The following is a 17,486-nucleotide window of genomic DNA, read 5'->3' on the forward strand; positions in this document are numbered from 1 at the left end:
TCCTAGGTGCACGTATTAGTTGCGGCGCGGAGTGGTGGCTGTGATGACAGCACGTCCTACAGCGGCGGCAATAACAGTTGCAGGTAATTGGTTCGACGGTGGCGCGTGCGGATGACGGCGACGGTCGGCAGGCAGACTTGACGGTGGCGCGTGCGGGTGACGGTGATGGTCGGCGGGCCAGCTCAACGGTGGCGCGTGCGGGTGATAGCGACGGTCGGCGGTTGCGGACAACGACCACTGCTGTTTGGAATCGGTAGCTTGAACAGTACGCTGCTAAAGGCGGTCCCACACGACTGGTGTACTTGGCCAATATTTGTCACTGGTGATATATGACCAACATTGGTCTTTGCTCCTACACGACTGGTGTATATTCACAAGTATTCATTAATATTTATCAATGCCCAGCGCTGGTACACTTGCCATGGCAATTGTATATACTCCCACATGGATTGTTTAGTTGACCAGTTCATATACGTTTATCAAGTTCTCTCATCAGTGAATTAAATTAAATAAGTCAGTTCGAAATGGATCCCGAACAGAAGAAGGTCGTTGCTGTTGCAAGCTATATTGCTTTGAGCTGTGCGTACTCGTTAAAAAAAAAAGCCAAAAGAGAAAAACGTAAAAGAAGATGGTGGATGGTTTCTATTCTTCAAAGTCGTGAGAGGTAAGTCAATTATATTAATATTTATAAATAAAAAATAAAATCATGTACCTAGAAAAATTAAAAGTACATATTTATAAAAATTGTTAATATTTTTATTAAAACTTTTCTCGTAGGTATAGTGCTACAAATATGCTGAGTGATTTAAATAAAGAACCATCGGGAAAATTCGAAAATTTTTGTAGGATGTCTGCAAGTGATTTTGAGTACTTGATTAATAAAATAGGGCCTCTCATCACAAAAAAAGACACAAATATGAGGAAAGCTATTCCAGCCCAGGAAAGATTGGCCATAACATTACGGTTTTTTAGCTTCGGGAGATAGCTTTGTAAGTTTGTCTTACCTATTTAAGGTATCAAATCAGATTATTTCATCTATAGTACACGAAGTTTGCAGTGCTTTAGTTCAAATCCTAAAAGATGAAATAAAAGTAAGTTGGACATTTCTTTAAAAAATTAAACTAAGTTATTTACAAATTTATTTAGTATTTATCTATAATCTATATTTTCAATATAAAGTATTTTTGGTAGTAAATATGAATTACTTTTTTTTAGTATTTAAGTGTTCTTTACAAGTTACAAGTTACAACCCTGTATACATAATATATATAATATATATTGATTATAAAATGTAAACACTTTAGCGAGGATTGAAAAGATACTTGATATATTAATTAATAGTTAATACCAATGAAAAAAAAAACTTTACTTTATTAAAATGTAATAACAAAAAATGCATAAATATTCGACCCGTAATACAAATTTAAATCAATATCTTTTGATTTAAACCAAATTAAAATAAAATAGTTTAAGCATGGAGTAATACATATTATAATGTACCTACTACCTATATAATATATTAATATTACTTAAAATTAATTAATGAATGAGCAAATGCTAATGGTAATAATTGCCAGATAAATCGGTAGGATGTAGAGCTGAACTATTTGAGTTTGATTCTGGAGATGATAAGGAGTTTTGATAAGGAGTTGGCACATTTTGATAGGGAGATTGTGTAGGCATTGTAGAAATATTTTGGCATTCAACTTCTTGCTGTCCGAGGTATGTAGGTGAAATATATTTTGGCTGATAATTAAATCTTTCTTGTGTTGAAATATCTGTATAAGACTGTACTGTACTATTTTGAATATGTGGTAATTGTGGTAAGGTAGACTTTAAGTAATGTAGAGCCGAACAATTTGAGTTTGATTCTGGAGATGATACATTTTGATAAGGAGTTGGTACATTTTTATAGGGAGATTGTGAAGGCATTGTAGTTAGATTTTGACATTGAACATCTTGCTGTCTGAGAAGTGTTGTAGGTGAAATCTGTACTGGCTGATAATGAACTTTATCTTGTGTTGAAATATTTGTATACGATGGTATTGTATTACTTTGGATAGGTGGTATTCGCGGTAAGGTAGACATGGGTTGATCGTAATAAGAATTAGGCTGGTAAGGAGAATTTTCATAATTATTCATTTTAGCATTGAAGACCAAATTATCAATATTATGCATTATTATTTCACGAGTTCTTTCGTCAAAATTTCTCAGTTTTGTTGCCAATAAATCGGTATACAGTTGTACATCATCTTTAGGGGGCTGTTCTGAAACGCTTTTTAGTATATCAAATGCGTCTCCCATACGTTTTTCTAAATCCACATCACTTAAGTTTGTTTTTTTTGATTTTTTCCTAGCCGGTTCTTTAAAAGTTCTACCTGCTTCAGCCTGAGTTTCTTCCTCACCGATATCCACATTAAGAAGATCGTCATTATTTGGGTCCCTATCTTCCATAAATGACGTATCCACCAATTCCTAAAAAAAACGATTACATTGTGTTCAAAACTTCAAAATATTTTATTGCAATATTATTTTGATTATTATATCTTAATTAAATATTTTATGTCACAGCCCACTATTATTTTTAAACTTATAAAAATATGTATGAACCTACGTGTACACTGTATACACTAACATATACGATATAGGTCAATTAATGGACGTGGCTGTTCAAACGTGGGGACAATTGGACAATTTATTGTTATATTGTTTTTTTCATTTTTGGCGTGTTATTGTCTTTTTTGATATTAATTTATATTAAGGGCCTAGCCACACTATGCGTTTTGGCGGGTCCGGGTAAATCGGATGCGTTTTGACCGGACGGTATTCACTATGCCACACTATGCGGTTTTGTTCCTGCCAAAACAGCTTTCTCCCACCAATTTTTTCATATTTTCATTGATCACAAGAGTCCAAACAGTCGTATAGGACAGACTTGATTAATTTGATACTCAACAGTAAAAACATCTAGTTAAACAATAATTAATGAATACGTAGATATTCATATTATTTAGACACTACATAATTTGAAATAAAAATAATTTGATATTGGTTTACAAGTACCTAAGTAATATTTATTATATTATATTATATTTTAATTTCGTAGGACTTTAATTACCTATTATCAATATAAATAGTACCTAATGATAAAGTAATAAATGTAAAAATGAATAATTATTAATTGTAAAATTAATTATATGGAAGATTACGACTTTATTCATTATTTTATTTTACTATTTCTTTTTCTAATTAATTTATGTTAGATTATTTACCATTTTATTATAACTATTGTTATACCTACGCATATTTTATTTTTTATTTCATTCAGATGCCTACCAGCCCACAAGAATGGAAAACCATTTCAACAGAGTGGGAGGAAAAATGGAATTATCCTCACTGTATAGGTGCCATGGATGGCAAACATATAATTACACAGTGCCCCATTAACAGTGGATCCGAATATATTAATTATAAAGGAACATTTAGTGTTGTGCTGATGGCATTAGTAGATGCAAATTATAATTTTTTATATGCCGACATTGGGTGTCAGGGCAGAATTAGTGATGGTGGCGTTTTTAGAAACACAACATTGTTCAAAAAAATTGAAAATAACGTATTATTACTTCCGGCAGATCAACCCTTACCTACTAAGACTCTTCCTATGCCATATGTAATTGTAGCAGATGATGCCTTTGCCTTATCTACAAATATAATGAAACCTTATCCGGGGCCCTATGCTAAGGGTAGTGTTGAAAGGGTGTTTAACTACCGTCTTTCACGTGCTCGCCGGATAGTCGAAAATGTGTTCGGAATAATGGCGTCTACTTTTCGTATGCTAAGGAAACCTATATTATTAGAACCAGAAAAAGTTACCAGCATTGTTATGGCATGTGTTTTATTACACAACTTTTTGAGAAAAAGTAGAACATCGTCGTTAAGATATACTCCACTCCGCACAATCGACTCTGAGAATGAAGGAGAGTTTATACCAGGAACATGGCGAAATGAAATTGACGACCGATCATCAATGATACCATTAAGAAATGTCGCGAGAAAATCAGGATTAGAAGCCAAGAAAATAAGGGATGAATTCGCCGACTATTTTTCAACTACTGATAAATTACCATGGCAAGACAAATATTGTTAATTACATATTTAAATATATTATAATCAATAAAATTAACTTACTTCTGTATTTATGGTGTCCCTTTTTTCATACACCGATTTCAAAAAATTTTCCATTTTTTCATAGGCAAACCAACTTGGTTTAAATACATGGTCCGTACCTGCGCCTGATTTGTTGCTGGCCTTTTTTTTTTGCCAAAAGTGGTCGAAATGTTGACATTAGCGATTCTTTTTTTTTCTTCAGCTCTTTGATGTTTACTGGTATGCTCATTGAGTCTTTTATTTTTTTCCATGAATCAAAAACTATATCACGATTTCTATGTAATTGATCTTTCGGATTCCAAATCGCAATTTCTTTTTCATAGAGATCTAAAAACTCGATTGTCAATTCGTTTGTCCACTCCATATTATAAACAATTTTTTATTTATCAAACTATTTCTAGTGAATAAAATAAATCACAGAACAATAATAAGGACGTAGGCACATACTAGATATGGTCAACGACTGAATAATGAAGATATTTTGTTTTAATAAGTTAAAATAGATTATTAATATATTATTATATTTTCGTTATATTATTCGCATGAAAATAATAATAGAAACTAATAATAGTATTATTTATTATTTATTGGTTAAGCTGGGGTTATAATATAAATATAGTATTGACTGTTGACTGTTGAATCCATTATTTTAACCAAATACTATATATGACAATACGGGACAAGACAATGATAATTGTAGATACTAGATGATATAATATAGTCCCTGGAAATACTCGAATGCGCTACATAATATGTATATATAATCATAGAGCGCGTTCGTTACCTGCTCAAGGGAAATAGGTACATGTATTGCGATTTTTGACACTAGTTATAACGTATCGTCATTTATAGTATTTGTTTTAACTTCAAATATAATTTATATATATAACAGAATTAACTATATTTAAGAAAACGATAAACTTCGGAATATTTATATTATAGATATATTTTTATTGTATAGATATATTTTGTGATTTTGATAGAGGTAAGATTACATACTGAAGTCATTTAAAGCACATTTTATTTTCTATGGTACCTATTATATAATATAAAAACTGTAAAAATACAGTAAGTACCTAAAGCTATGTAGGTCTGAGTTATATTTTAATCTTATCGATTTATGATTTGTTTGTTTAGGAAGTAAGGAAAAACGTAAATACACATATAATTAATTAACACATTTTTTAACTTCAATAAAATGTTTAACTTTTTTTAACTCGCACGGCCAGCTTCTACAAAATAACATGTTCTATACCACAATTATACAATAATTTTACGTATACAGATTATTATTTATATATTTATATTATTTATATACATTTATGAACAATAATTAAAAAGGTAGGTAAGTGGATACCGCTCTGTTGTACAGAAATTGTCCAGTAAGTCACTATAAAAGATTTATTAAATTTGAATTCAATGATAAATCATTGCATACGAAAAACGATTCTGAGCGAAGACGTCTGTCAATATCAAGTGCATTATTTGAGTGCATATTAAGTGTATTATTATTTATTTATGATATAATTGTTATTAAAGTAATTTATTTTACCATAGGTAAAATTTTAATGTTAAAAAAAAATTAACTAAAATCATTTTTCTTCGATTAAATAATTAAATTCCTCAAAATTTGAACTTAAAATATCTATAAAAAAAATGTTGCTAATAAATTAGTTAGATTTTTTGATTACAATATTAATTACTTATAAGAAACCTTGTTTCAAGTTTTGAATCTTTAGCTAATTGAACAATGTAATACATTTTCAACGCCAAATAAGTTTGAAAAATTGTTGAATTTTTGTAAATGTTGTAAAAATATGAACATTAAAGTTTAAATGCATCTAAAAAAAACGTTCGTGCTTATGACGTATCTTGAATATTTTTGAATTGCTATTCTAACAACCCACTAGAAACCATGTTCTAAATGTTCAATCTTTTAACCAAGCAAAAAATTTTGTATCAAAATTTATAAAAACAAATTTACCAAAAACTTCTTACACCTTTAAAAAGAATCAAAATATTTGAAAAATTATGTAGTGTGTTGAAATTTACATAATATAAATATTTGGTAAGAACTTCATGTATCTACGGTAGTCATTTTTGGTATTTTTGCCTAAAAACAAAATTGATTTTTCCGAAAATTTACTTTGCGTAAAAACTACCGTTTTTCCTTAATGTTTTGTTTGTTTTCCCCAACGCGTTTAAAAACTATTGGGAATTTTCTACTTTTGACTTCCCAAAGTACCAACTACATTCACTTTTCTACCAAAAAAAATGCTGATGTTGAAAATCGAATCGCTTTTACTGCTCCAAAATGTAATGACAGACACAGGGGCGGATAGGCCTATAGGGAAATCGAGATTTTCCCGGTGGGCCCCTGTCCGTACCTAATTATGGGGCCCCCAGTCTCAATACCGTATTTTATGTTTTAAATGTTATTTATCAAACAATAATATAATATCAAACTATATACAAATTAGAAAATAGTTTATTTTATTGGTTTATAATTATAAATAATAATGAAAAAAATACTTTTGCGTTTACGTTTACGTTAATTATACATGACATTTTAGTACGCATAATAATCATTGATTATAAATAGTAGCTTATAATCATTGCAGTTGGTATAGCCAGGGTCGGATTGCGGATTAGGCGTCCGGCTAGTTTGGGCCCTCAGACTTCATGTTCAATGCTCATAATCTTTTAAAATTATATAAGATTATCCAAATACCTTCAAGGTTATAGTGTAAATTTAGTTTCTGCCCACCAAATGGTAACTCAAACTCTTAATGATTTGAAAAAAATTGATCGTGATTTTCCCAGCTGCTGATAATTTTTTGACATGGACTTGAATTAATTTCCCGGTAACATAAAATAGCCCTATCCGCCCCTGGACAGACACAACTAAAATTTAGAAAATAGGTAAAATATGAGTATAGAAAGTTTTCGGTAATTTTTTTATAAATGTCGATATAAATGTTTTCGCTCCGTCAAAAAAATTATATACAAGGTTTTTCATAACTTGTTGTTAGTGAAAATTAAAAAAAAAAGTTGAGCATTTTTTTTTATATTATTTGTTTTTTATAAGCGTCTAAAGTTAGAATTTCGAAAAAAATACGTAAAAATTGCGAAAATTCGAAACTTTTTTGGATTTAGAAATTCATTTCATTTTTTCTATTTAAACCTAAGATTTGAAAATTTAAAAAAAAGATTCCTCATAAGTTTTCCTACCTTCCAAAAAGAAAAAAAGTCAAAAACAATTTTTATGAGCGTTTGAAATTTGACATTTGATATTCACGAATATTCAAGAACTATTTTCTTAGTTTGTTGTAATTTAAAAACTAATAATAATTATAGGCACTTGAAATTTTCACAAAATGTAAAGATTATTACATTCTATACATCATTTTATTTAAAAAATTTTTTTTTTGATTTTTTTTTTAGCGCAAGTTGTATGTAAAGGAAAGGTTCGACTTTTTTTTTCTATAAATAACGATAAAATTTTTTTGGTTCAGTCAAAACAATTGAAAATTTAATACAAAATTCCTCAAACTTATTGTAAAAGCATTATTAAATTTTTAAAAAATATAGGCACGTTTTTATTTTTTAAGTATTTAAAGTTAAAATTTTGTTAAAATTCATAAAATTCTTGAAAATGTGCAAATTATTTTTTACTTAACAATTTATAAAATTTTCAATTTTTGGAGCTAAGGATTGAAAATTTAAAATAAGGTTTTTTTGGTGGTCATTGATAATTTAACAAAAAAATCTGAAAAATATAATAAAATGGTCGTTTTTTATACACGTATTAAGTTTAAATTTGGAATGGAACATTTTCGATTTTTTTTAAAAGTTTTTTCTATAAATATCTATTAAAATATTTTTCGCTTCTACGAAAAGCTTGAGAATTTAATATATGGTTTCTCGTGAGTTGTTTTAATTTTGGTTAAAAAAATATTAGAGATACATAATATGTATTATTATGCACTAATATTTTTTTAATCTATTTTAAGTTCATATTTTGACAAAAATTTTTAAATTATTTTATACTTGAAAATTAACTTAATGTTCAATTTTAATAGCTAATGATTAAAAATTTGAAACAAGGTTTCTCATAAGTTAATTTTATTGTAATCAAAAATTCTAAACAATATATTTATAGTTTTTTTAAAGACATTTTAAATTTAAATTTGGACGAAATTAGATCCAAGAATAACGATTTTAGTTATATTTTTTATTTATTTTAAAATATTTTTTTTATTATTAGAAAATCTTAAAGTATGTTATTATATTTTAAAAACACAATGACATTTAAAAATTCAATGTTTTTTCTAAAAATAAATTCAACCTACTGTTGTATTACTCATAGTAAAATATTATAATATTATAGGACCTTTATAGCGATAATATGAAATATACTTAGATAATATTGGCTGATGGACCATCTACGCTCAGAATCGTGCAATGCAATGATTTACCGTTGAATTTAAATTTAATAAATCCTATACAGTGACCTACTCGACAACTTCTGTACAGCAGAGCGGTATCCACTTACCTACCTTTTTATCTTTGTATATTTATTATTATTTTATTATCTTTAATAATGCTTTATTATAAAATTTGAAGTACTTACCGTATACAGCGTACACTATAGGTTAATCTGTTTATGTATTATTTTGCAGTACAGGAAAAAAATATAAACTAAATTACACAAAAACTTTTTGAATGTACCTTAATATATTTGAATTAAAATCTCAGAGTACTTAACATCCACGTTCCACGGTGGTGAAATTGACTATGGAAACGGTTATAGAAATAGGAAACATATCACTACTGCACATTACATGTGACATTTATAAATAATAATTATTATTATAAAAATATACAATGAAACAGAAATAATTTCATTTCAGTATAAAAATAGATATTTTGGTCCTTCCTCGCTGTTACTTTTAAATATAAACAACCTTTTTCAAACTAGCAAACTTATTTATATTTAATACTGATTTGGTATAAATAACAAACTATTTATTTTGTAAGACAACATTTTTATATCAAATAACTTCTTATATGAGTACCTCCTAATTAATTATGACCATTTTCATTTGACCATCAAATATAGCTTGCTCTCCAATTATGAAGCCATATCCGATATCGTATAGTATATAAAATACTAATCATACATATTGTACATCGAGTTTTTCGGGGGTACCGGTGTGATTACAAAATTTTTTTTTGTGGTTACAAATTGTTACATAATAAATAACATAATGCCCAACAGTTTTCAAGTCGAAATTTTCATTTTTTGTTGTACGGGAGCCAGGGTAACGTTACCCTGGCACCCGGAACTTGTAAAGTGGTTTTTCGGGGGTACCGGTGTGATTACAAAATTTTTTTTTGTGGTTACAAATTGTTACATAGTAAATAACATAATGCCCAACAGTTTTCAAGTCGAAATTTTCATTTTTTGTTGAACGGGGCGCCGGGGTAACGTTACCCTGGCACCCGGAACTTGTAAAGTGGTTTTTCGGGGGTACCGGTGTGATTACAAAATTTTTTTTTGTGGTTACAAATTGTTACATAATAAATAACATAATACCCAACAGTTTTCAAGTCGACATTTTCATTTTTTGTTGTACGGGGTGCCGGGGTAACGTTACCCTGGCACCCGGAACTTGTAAAGTGGTTTTTCGGGGGTACCGGTGTGATTACAAAATTTTTTTTTGTGGTTACAAATTGTTACATAACAAATAACATAATACCCAACAGTTTTCAAGTCGAAAATTTGACCTTGGGGTGCCAGGGTAACGCACCTATAGATTTGCAAATTCCTACTAGACGTATGTTATTGTTTACCCCGTATCACTAATTTAACTAAAGTTTAAAAGTTATGCAATTATAAATACTATTATTTAATTCTTTCAGTGTCCAAGAGATAGAGAAGAGAGGTAATACAACTAAATGATTATGTGGTGAGCACCACAACAAGTGCTATTGATCAGAACTTTCAACAAAATAGTGAAATTATTTCAATTGATTTTTGGAAAGTTCATTCATTTTTCCTATACTTGATAATTTAATAGTCAATATGAAATCCAGATTTTCAACACAAAGCTTAGAATTAGCCCAGTCAGTTGAAAGCTTTTTAGAACTTGATTATGAAAAAAGTTCCTATTTTATTAATAGTTATAAGGTAATTAAATAGCAGCCAACTAATATTAAAATAATTTGACACATAATCAGTGGAGTATTTTTTATATTTTTACATTTAAATAATACTTGGACCTAAACATAGTTCTTTTGATTTTTGTTCTAGTCTTTATTTAATATAGATGAAGATGCATTAAAGTGTGAACTAAAAGTAGCAATAAGGTGTTTGATAAATGCTCAAAATTCAGACAAATCCATAAGCGGTATGAATGTTGAAGAAAAAACACAATCTCAACTGTTAAAATCAGTTGTACAACAAGAAGTTTATCCAAATGTTTATTTATTATTAAAGACTGCATTTGCTATACCCATAAGCTCAGCTACGTGTGAGCGATCTTTTTCTTGTATGAGGAGAATTAAGTCATACATTAGGTCAACTATGACCCAAAACAGATTTAGTGATCTGGCTATACTTAATATAGAAAGAGAACTATCTAATGTAATAAACGATGATGATATTTTAAAACTATTTTCATCAAAATATAGGTTATACTTTGATTCTATGGTTTATTTTAAATTTTGATTTTAGAGGACTTGTGATTACTAAATGCTAGGGATGCTAAGAGGGGGGGGGGGGGTTTGGGGGGCGAAGCCCCCCACAAATTATCTTGGACTTGGGTTTTCTAGGACTCTAGCCCCTGTAGCTATTAAATTCTAGTTACGCCCATGCGTAAGATACCTAGATTGCATTGCTATACACAATATGTTTTAATTTTCTGAATTATGTAGGTATCCTAGCTGGGCCCTATCTAGTTGATGTTATGAACTGTGAATTATTGCTTGTCAATGGATGGTTTTATAGAATGACACACAGAGTTTAAAATCACGATAATTATTATATGATAAAAATAAAATAAATCAAACATTTAATAATTTTAATATATTTTTCTTAATTAATTATATAACATACATTTTATCTATGTCATTATAGGACCACCAAGAATAGGTTTATCCACAAATTTCACGGACAAATCTTGAGATGTACCTTCAAGTTCTAATATCACTAGTGTATTGACATAAGGTGATGGTTTTAAAAAAGGAGCTGGCACATAAAGTGTAACTTGAGGTCCACCAAGTGGCCAATACCGACCAAGGTTTACATTGTTTAAAAACACTACATCCTGTAAATATCGAATAGTATTTATTAAATTGTAAATATGTGGATAAAAGTCGACTTAACAATATTAATTTGTAAGAACACACCTTTGTCCAGCATGAAGTGTCCAAATAGGTGTCTAAACATTTTGTATAGTTAACTGGTAATGTAAACTGTGTTTTATAAAATGCTGGTAATTTAACACTGTTGATGTTTTCAACTGATTTGATTGAAGAAATCCATGATGTATCATTCAAAGTATATGCAGTCATTTTCCAAGGACTTAATATTTTATTTCCGAGAATCACTTGATCAAAAATTCCCTAGAAAATATAATTAGTATTATTTTACATACAATATTTTAATTCAGTAATTATACTCAGTTGGTAGTTAAAATAAATATAATACAATCTGATTTAGTGATTGTAAATATTACCACTTTTGTTTCTAAAAAGGTAATGTCACCACTCGCCAGTCTGTATACAATTTATCAAATATTAACTTCTATGGTAACTGGTAAGCATTATATTATACTATAATACTATAGTATACTATTATAAATTATACTATTTCAGTCTCAGACCATGAATAAAATAATTTATTGTCAGCTATTATTACCTTCCTATCTTCAATAAAGTCTTCAAAATTAATCCTTCCCTGATTCTCAATTAAAATGCTTAGGTTTTGAACAGTACGGTTAATGTTTAAGCTTATTGTAGTATTAGCTTTCAACCGATTCATAGTACCCACTTGTACCTAAAAAAAAATTTGAACACCCATGTTTCTAAAACTATAACTGCAATGTAATTCTACTTGATCCAGGTAAATGATTGCTCGATCTCTAACCGTGTTCACAGTTAGGTTTACTGGATTTTCAACATTTTTTTGATCATCTGTTAATGTTGTTTCATTCATTACAAAACCAGTGTTAATATCTAAGTCCTCAAACGGTAAAGGAACATATCACTGATCACTGGTTTAATACGTTGAGAAACCTTTTCAAATATGCTAACCAAAGGTCTTAAATAGAATTTTCCATAGGCACCTTTGGGTGCGGGATTTGGTGATATCTCGTTTGTCACAGCATATTTCTTAAAAATAATTAATTAATAAACTGTATATGTATATTGGATAGTAAACTGTTATTAAAACTCACGGCTTCTTCAAGTGTCCGTTTAATTTTGAAATACCTTTCAGTAGGGTCTCCAGCTTCATCCAACGGAGCATTATAATCGTATGAGGTCAACTGTGGTAAGTATCCAATACTTTCTTTGGTGTCATTTGTATTCGCTCCTGATGTGAATCCAAAATTTGTACCTCTGTGAAACATATAAAAGCTAAACGAAGCATTCATTGCCAACATTACTTTCATTTGTTTTACAACATCGATGGGGTTTACTATATATTAATATTATTATTAGTTTTCATCGGGGTACGAGAAGGACATCTATTTTGTAAGACTGGATTATTATTGTTTCGTCTGTCTTTCCGTTAGTATGACCAAAAATATGAATAATATGGCTATCGATTGTGAGAGATTAATAGCCGAAATACAAAATAGACCATGCATTTGGGACACTTCCAGTGAAGAATACAGACTCCGAGACAAAAAAACACAAGAATGGATTGTGGTAGCCGAAGGTATAAATGAAAACTGGACTGGACTTAATCAAAAAGAAAAAGATGACTATAGTGAGTAATATTTATTATTAAAATAATTATATTCAGGGTTTATTTCATGTTTATGAAATTGCATATATATTTATTTATCTATTTATTTAGTTTAATGCTGACTTGCATACAAATTTGATTCATGTTCTACTGTATCAACCAATTCAATTGTTATTTTGCATATTTTATAGTATTGTATTTGAAATGCATATTTTGGAATTTAAAAAATATTTCAGTACATTTTCTAACTTTTTTTCTAAAAGCAATTTAAACAATCGAACTATTTAAACCAACTATAAAATTAATTTCACCGAGTTTATTTTTTTTTTTCATTTGTGTATAACATAACTAATACAGTTTACCACGTATTAACATAGTTAGTACATAAACTAATATGTAATATAAAAATTAATTTCCTGTGCATATTTTGCTGTGTTTTTAGCTTAAAATGTATATTTCATAATTTTTAGTGTATATTTCGAATGCATATTTGGTAATTTTTTAGTGCATAAATGCATATTAAGTATAACAATAATTTTAATTGCATAAATATCTGAATCCTAATTTATATTACATTAATTATTTAATAGAAATTATTTAATTCAAATCTGTAATTGAATATGCATGGATTCATAATTTTTAATAACAAATATATTTTAGTGTATATTAAATGTCTTTGCAACTGCTATGGTTAATACAAAACAAATGTGTAGGAAGTAATAGATATATAACCTGCAAAAAATAAAAACGATTAAATTAAATACATACTTTTGTTTTTTCGACATCTTTATCTAAATACAGTTCATTTAAAATTTAAAATTTAAAAAGAAAAATGTAAGTTAGTATTTGAAATTTAAAATAAGTACTGCTAAACAATATAGGTATTATTGTAGATATTAGTGTACTGTACTGCATTGTACTGCCAATATAATTTTCCTTTTTGGCTATCAAAGTATGTAGCGAAGTAATCTCGGACATCTCTTGCACTAATTGTTGACCCTCTGGCAAGGTTAGTTTCAGAACTAATAGATTCAAATGCACAGTGAAGTGTATCTTCATATTCTACACCATCTCGACGACGAACAAAATTGTGAATAACACATGCTGCTTTTACTATCAATGTAGCAAACTCAGGTTCAACTAAAATAGGCGTATGAAAAACTCTCCACTTGTTCGCTAGAATTCCAAACGTGCATTCCACATAACGTCTAGCTCGAGTGAGTCTCATATTAAATATTTTTTTCTTCAAATCTAAATTTTTTCTAGGGTAAGGCCTGAGTAAGTTTTCATGCAAGGCAAATGCCTCGTCTCCAACTATCACAAATGGTTGTTCTACACCATCATCATCGTTAGGTAACTTTTTTGGCAATGGGATGTTGTAATGATATGCTCACACACCATTATAATAAACTAAAATTTTACAGAATAATAAACAACATCCAGACTGTCGCTTGTAGAAATCGGTCGCATCAAATAAAAACATTAACAACGACAACTAAGATATCGACACGCACTCATAACAATATTACGTAGGATGTGTGTGACATTATTTTATGCTGACGCCAAAGAACAATCTAGTTCCCAGGCCCACAATAATTTAGTGACAAAGCCACCCACCACTCTCTGGTCAGCATCCTCGCGTCCGTCCCTTAAATCAGTGCATGAGCACCAACCACCAGAGTAACAACCTCTCAAGTACCAAAGAAACCGATTTCAACGAGCGACAACTGGACCTCTTATGCAAGCAATAATCAGTGCGTTCGTTAATTCAATTTGTGTATTTGAAGTATTACTTTGTTTTATCTAAAACCTAAAACTCCTACAATATTATCTACAAACAACTGCGAATCAGGTAAGGCATATAATATAATATTTTATGTTGATTGCAGTTAATACATTCTATGTGCTTTTTTCCATAAAATTATATTGTACGGTGTATTTGATCTAATTCTCAAATACACGATCTCGAGAGCACTCCGAACACCTGGAGGAAGGTAATAGCGTAATTTTACTAATCTAACTTTTACCATTTTAATATAACTATCGACAGGAGTCGTATTTATATTTTTATTTTATCTTAATTCTATGTTATTACAATGTCCAGTTGACGATCGTATAACTTTTTACCTAATGGTGACTTTTTGAAGACATTAGGATCTCCAGCACATTGCCGGACCGATATTTCAGAAAACACGTTTCGGCTGGGTGGTAGCTGGACCGGTCATAAGAAGGAGCTGTAAGGATACCAAGGACGTAAGTAGCGTAACACACACAGCGTGTGTAAACAATGACACGCATTTTGAAAATTTGATATCAAAGTTTTGGCGTATAGAAAAATTGAGACGGACCCACCTTTAACAATAGAAGAAAAAATGTGTAGGAGTCATTTTGACAAAACAGTCCAACGGGACACAAACGGACGTTTTATTATCCGTTTGCCGTTTAAAAATACAAATAACGCGTCCGCATTAGGAAAATCGTATCAGATCGCAAGGCGTCGATGGGCGGCGACCGAGAATAGACTCCGAAATAATATACCTCTATGCGAAGCATACACGCAATTTATGCACGAATATGAAGCACTAGGCCATATGGAACGGGTAATTGAAGAAGAGGGCGAGGGAGAGGAAAAGGGTTGCTATTTGCCACATCACGCGGTAATAAATGAAAATAGTACAACGACCAAGGTGAGGGTGGTGTTTGACGCGTCCTGTAAGACAGAGTCTGGCAACAGCTTGAACGATTTATTATTAAAAGGACCAGTTTTGCAGGACGAACTATTATACATACTAGCGCGTTTCCGTACCTATAATTACGTATTATCAGCTGACATTACAAAAATGTACCTACAAATTAAGGTAGCTAACGAAGATTGTAACTATCAGCGGATATTGTGGCGAGCCGATCCAAAAATTCAAATACAAGTTTATCGTCTTACCACATTAACTTACGGTACGGTACCGGCAGCTTTCATAGCAACAGCTTGTTTAGAAAAATTAGCTGATACGGGAAATGATTACCTACGTGCACGTGAATCCATAAAAAGGGATTTTTATATGGATGACTATTTGAGTGGCGCGTCAACAAAAGAAGAAGCTATAAGATTAAAACATGAAGTACTGTCAATATTAGGGCAAGCGGGTTTCGAGCTACGGAAGTGGTCGTCCAATGACCCTAGTATTATAAATAGTAATGTCGGTCGTGAAAAAGGTGCGGGTAACGACGTGCGAGTTTTCGATTGTGCGATAACAAAAATACTAGACCTATTCTGGGAACCGAGCGACGACGTATTAAGGTATAAAGTAAGCGAATACGTTAAAAATATGGAAATTATTAACAAACGAAAAATATTGTACGAAATAGCTACAATATTCGACCCCCTCGGTTTATTAGGTCCAGTGGTAATAGTAGCTAAATTATTTATGCAAAATTTATGGCAGTTACGTGTAAACTGGGACGAACAATTACCGAAAGACGTATCAGACGAATGGCTACAATACAAAAAATGTTTACCGCGACTAAATAAACTAGTAATTCCGCGTATGATTATTAGTAAACATAAAATTATAAATATCCAAATTCATGGATTTGCGGATGCATCGACAAAAGCGTATGGCGCATGTTTGTATTTACGCGGTACGGATGAAGTAGGTACACACACAGTGAGACTTATATGCGCCAAATCTAAGGTCGCACCGTTAAAAACGATATCATTACCGAGACTAGAACTATGTGCTGCGTTACTATTGCAGCATCGTGTGATTCCAAAATTACGACTAGACATAGAGAGAAAATATTTTTGGTCGGATTCTACTATTACTCTTGCTTGGATCTCGTCACCGTCCACCAGGTGGAAAACATTTGTTGCCCACGGGGTTGGAGAGATTCAAGATTTATCCTGCACTAGTGAGTGGTCACACGTTAGTAGTTAGTACACACGAAAATCCAGCTGACCTAATATCGCGCGGGTGTGATGCGTCACAAATTGCGGCTATGGAATTATGGTGGTATGGCCCGAAGTGGTTGTGTTTAAATAAAGAGGAGTGGCCGGCAAAAAATGAGGTTTTAAACCATCAATTAAATAGTAAAAATATTCCTGAAAAACAAAACGTTATACAATTTTCCGGTATTGCCACGGATAAATTTTCTATATTTGACAAGTATTCGTCGTTGGACAAAATAATACGAATTACCGCCTGTTGCGTGCGTTTTTATAATAAAATAAAAGAACCAAAAATATCAGAGTACGGAGTCTTAACAACAACTGATTTGCATAATGCAAATTTGCAACTTTTAATTAAAGTACACAAGGACCATTTTGAAAAGGAGTTAAAGGAATTAA

The 17,486-nt window shown here is 30.6% G+C and overlaps 3 protein-coding genes across 4 annotated transcripts; 2 read left to right on the forward strand and 1 right to left on the reverse strand.

Annotated features, from left to right (window-relative positions):
• The first annotated feature begins 339 nt into the window (after positions 1 to 339).
• On the forward strand, positions 340 to 4,147 carry LOC132949105 (uncharacterized). Its single transcript, XM_061019888.1, is given in 4 exon segments — positions 340 to 664; positions 778 to 964; positions 966 to 1,091; positions 3,329 to 4,147. Coding segments are annotated over 4 exon segments (1,272 nt in total). The 5' UTR covers positions 340 to 524.
• A 7,141-nt stretch (positions 4,148 to 11,288) lies between these two features.
• LOC132948912 (beta-galactosidase-like) lies at positions 11,289 to 15,235 on the reverse strand. 2 transcript variants are annotated; one of them, XM_061019603.1, is made up of 5 exons: positions 12,664 to 15,235; positions 12,287 to 12,564; positions 12,092 to 12,229; positions 11,581 to 11,796; positions 11,289 to 11,498 (listed from the first exon to the last, which is right to left on the reverse strand). In XM_061019603.1, the coding sequence occupies exons 2-5, from the start codon at positions 12,386 to 12,388 to the stop codon at positions 11,295 to 11,297; spliced, it is 660 nt and encodes a 219-aa protein (XP_060875586.1). In that variant the 5' UTR covers positions 12,389 to 12,564; positions 12,664 to 15,235; the 3' UTR covers positions 11,289 to 11,294. The 2 variants fall into 2 exon arrangements, with proteins under 2 accessions (XP_060875586.1, XP_060875585.1); XM_061019602.1 differs by having other exon boundaries at positions 12,630 to 15,235.
• Positions 15,236 to 15,516: 281 nt separating this feature from the next.
• LOC132949106 (uncharacterized) lies at positions 15,517 to 17,076 on the forward strand. The gene has a single exon (XM_061019889.1). It carries the CDS (start codon positions 15,517 to 15,519, stop codon positions 17,074 to 17,076), a length of 1,560 nt encoding a protein of 519 aa, XP_060875872.1.
• The last annotated feature ends 410 nt before the right edge of the window (positions 17,077 to 17,486 follow it).

Source organism: Metopolophium dirhodum, chromosome 7 (genome assembly GCF_019925205.1).
Source record: "Metopolophium dirhodum isolate CAU chromosome 7, ASM1992520v1, whole genome shotgun sequence".
In the NCBI taxonomy this organism is placed as follows: Eukaryota; Metazoa; Arthropoda; class Insecta; order Hemiptera; family Aphididae; genus Metopolophium; species Metopolophium dirhodum.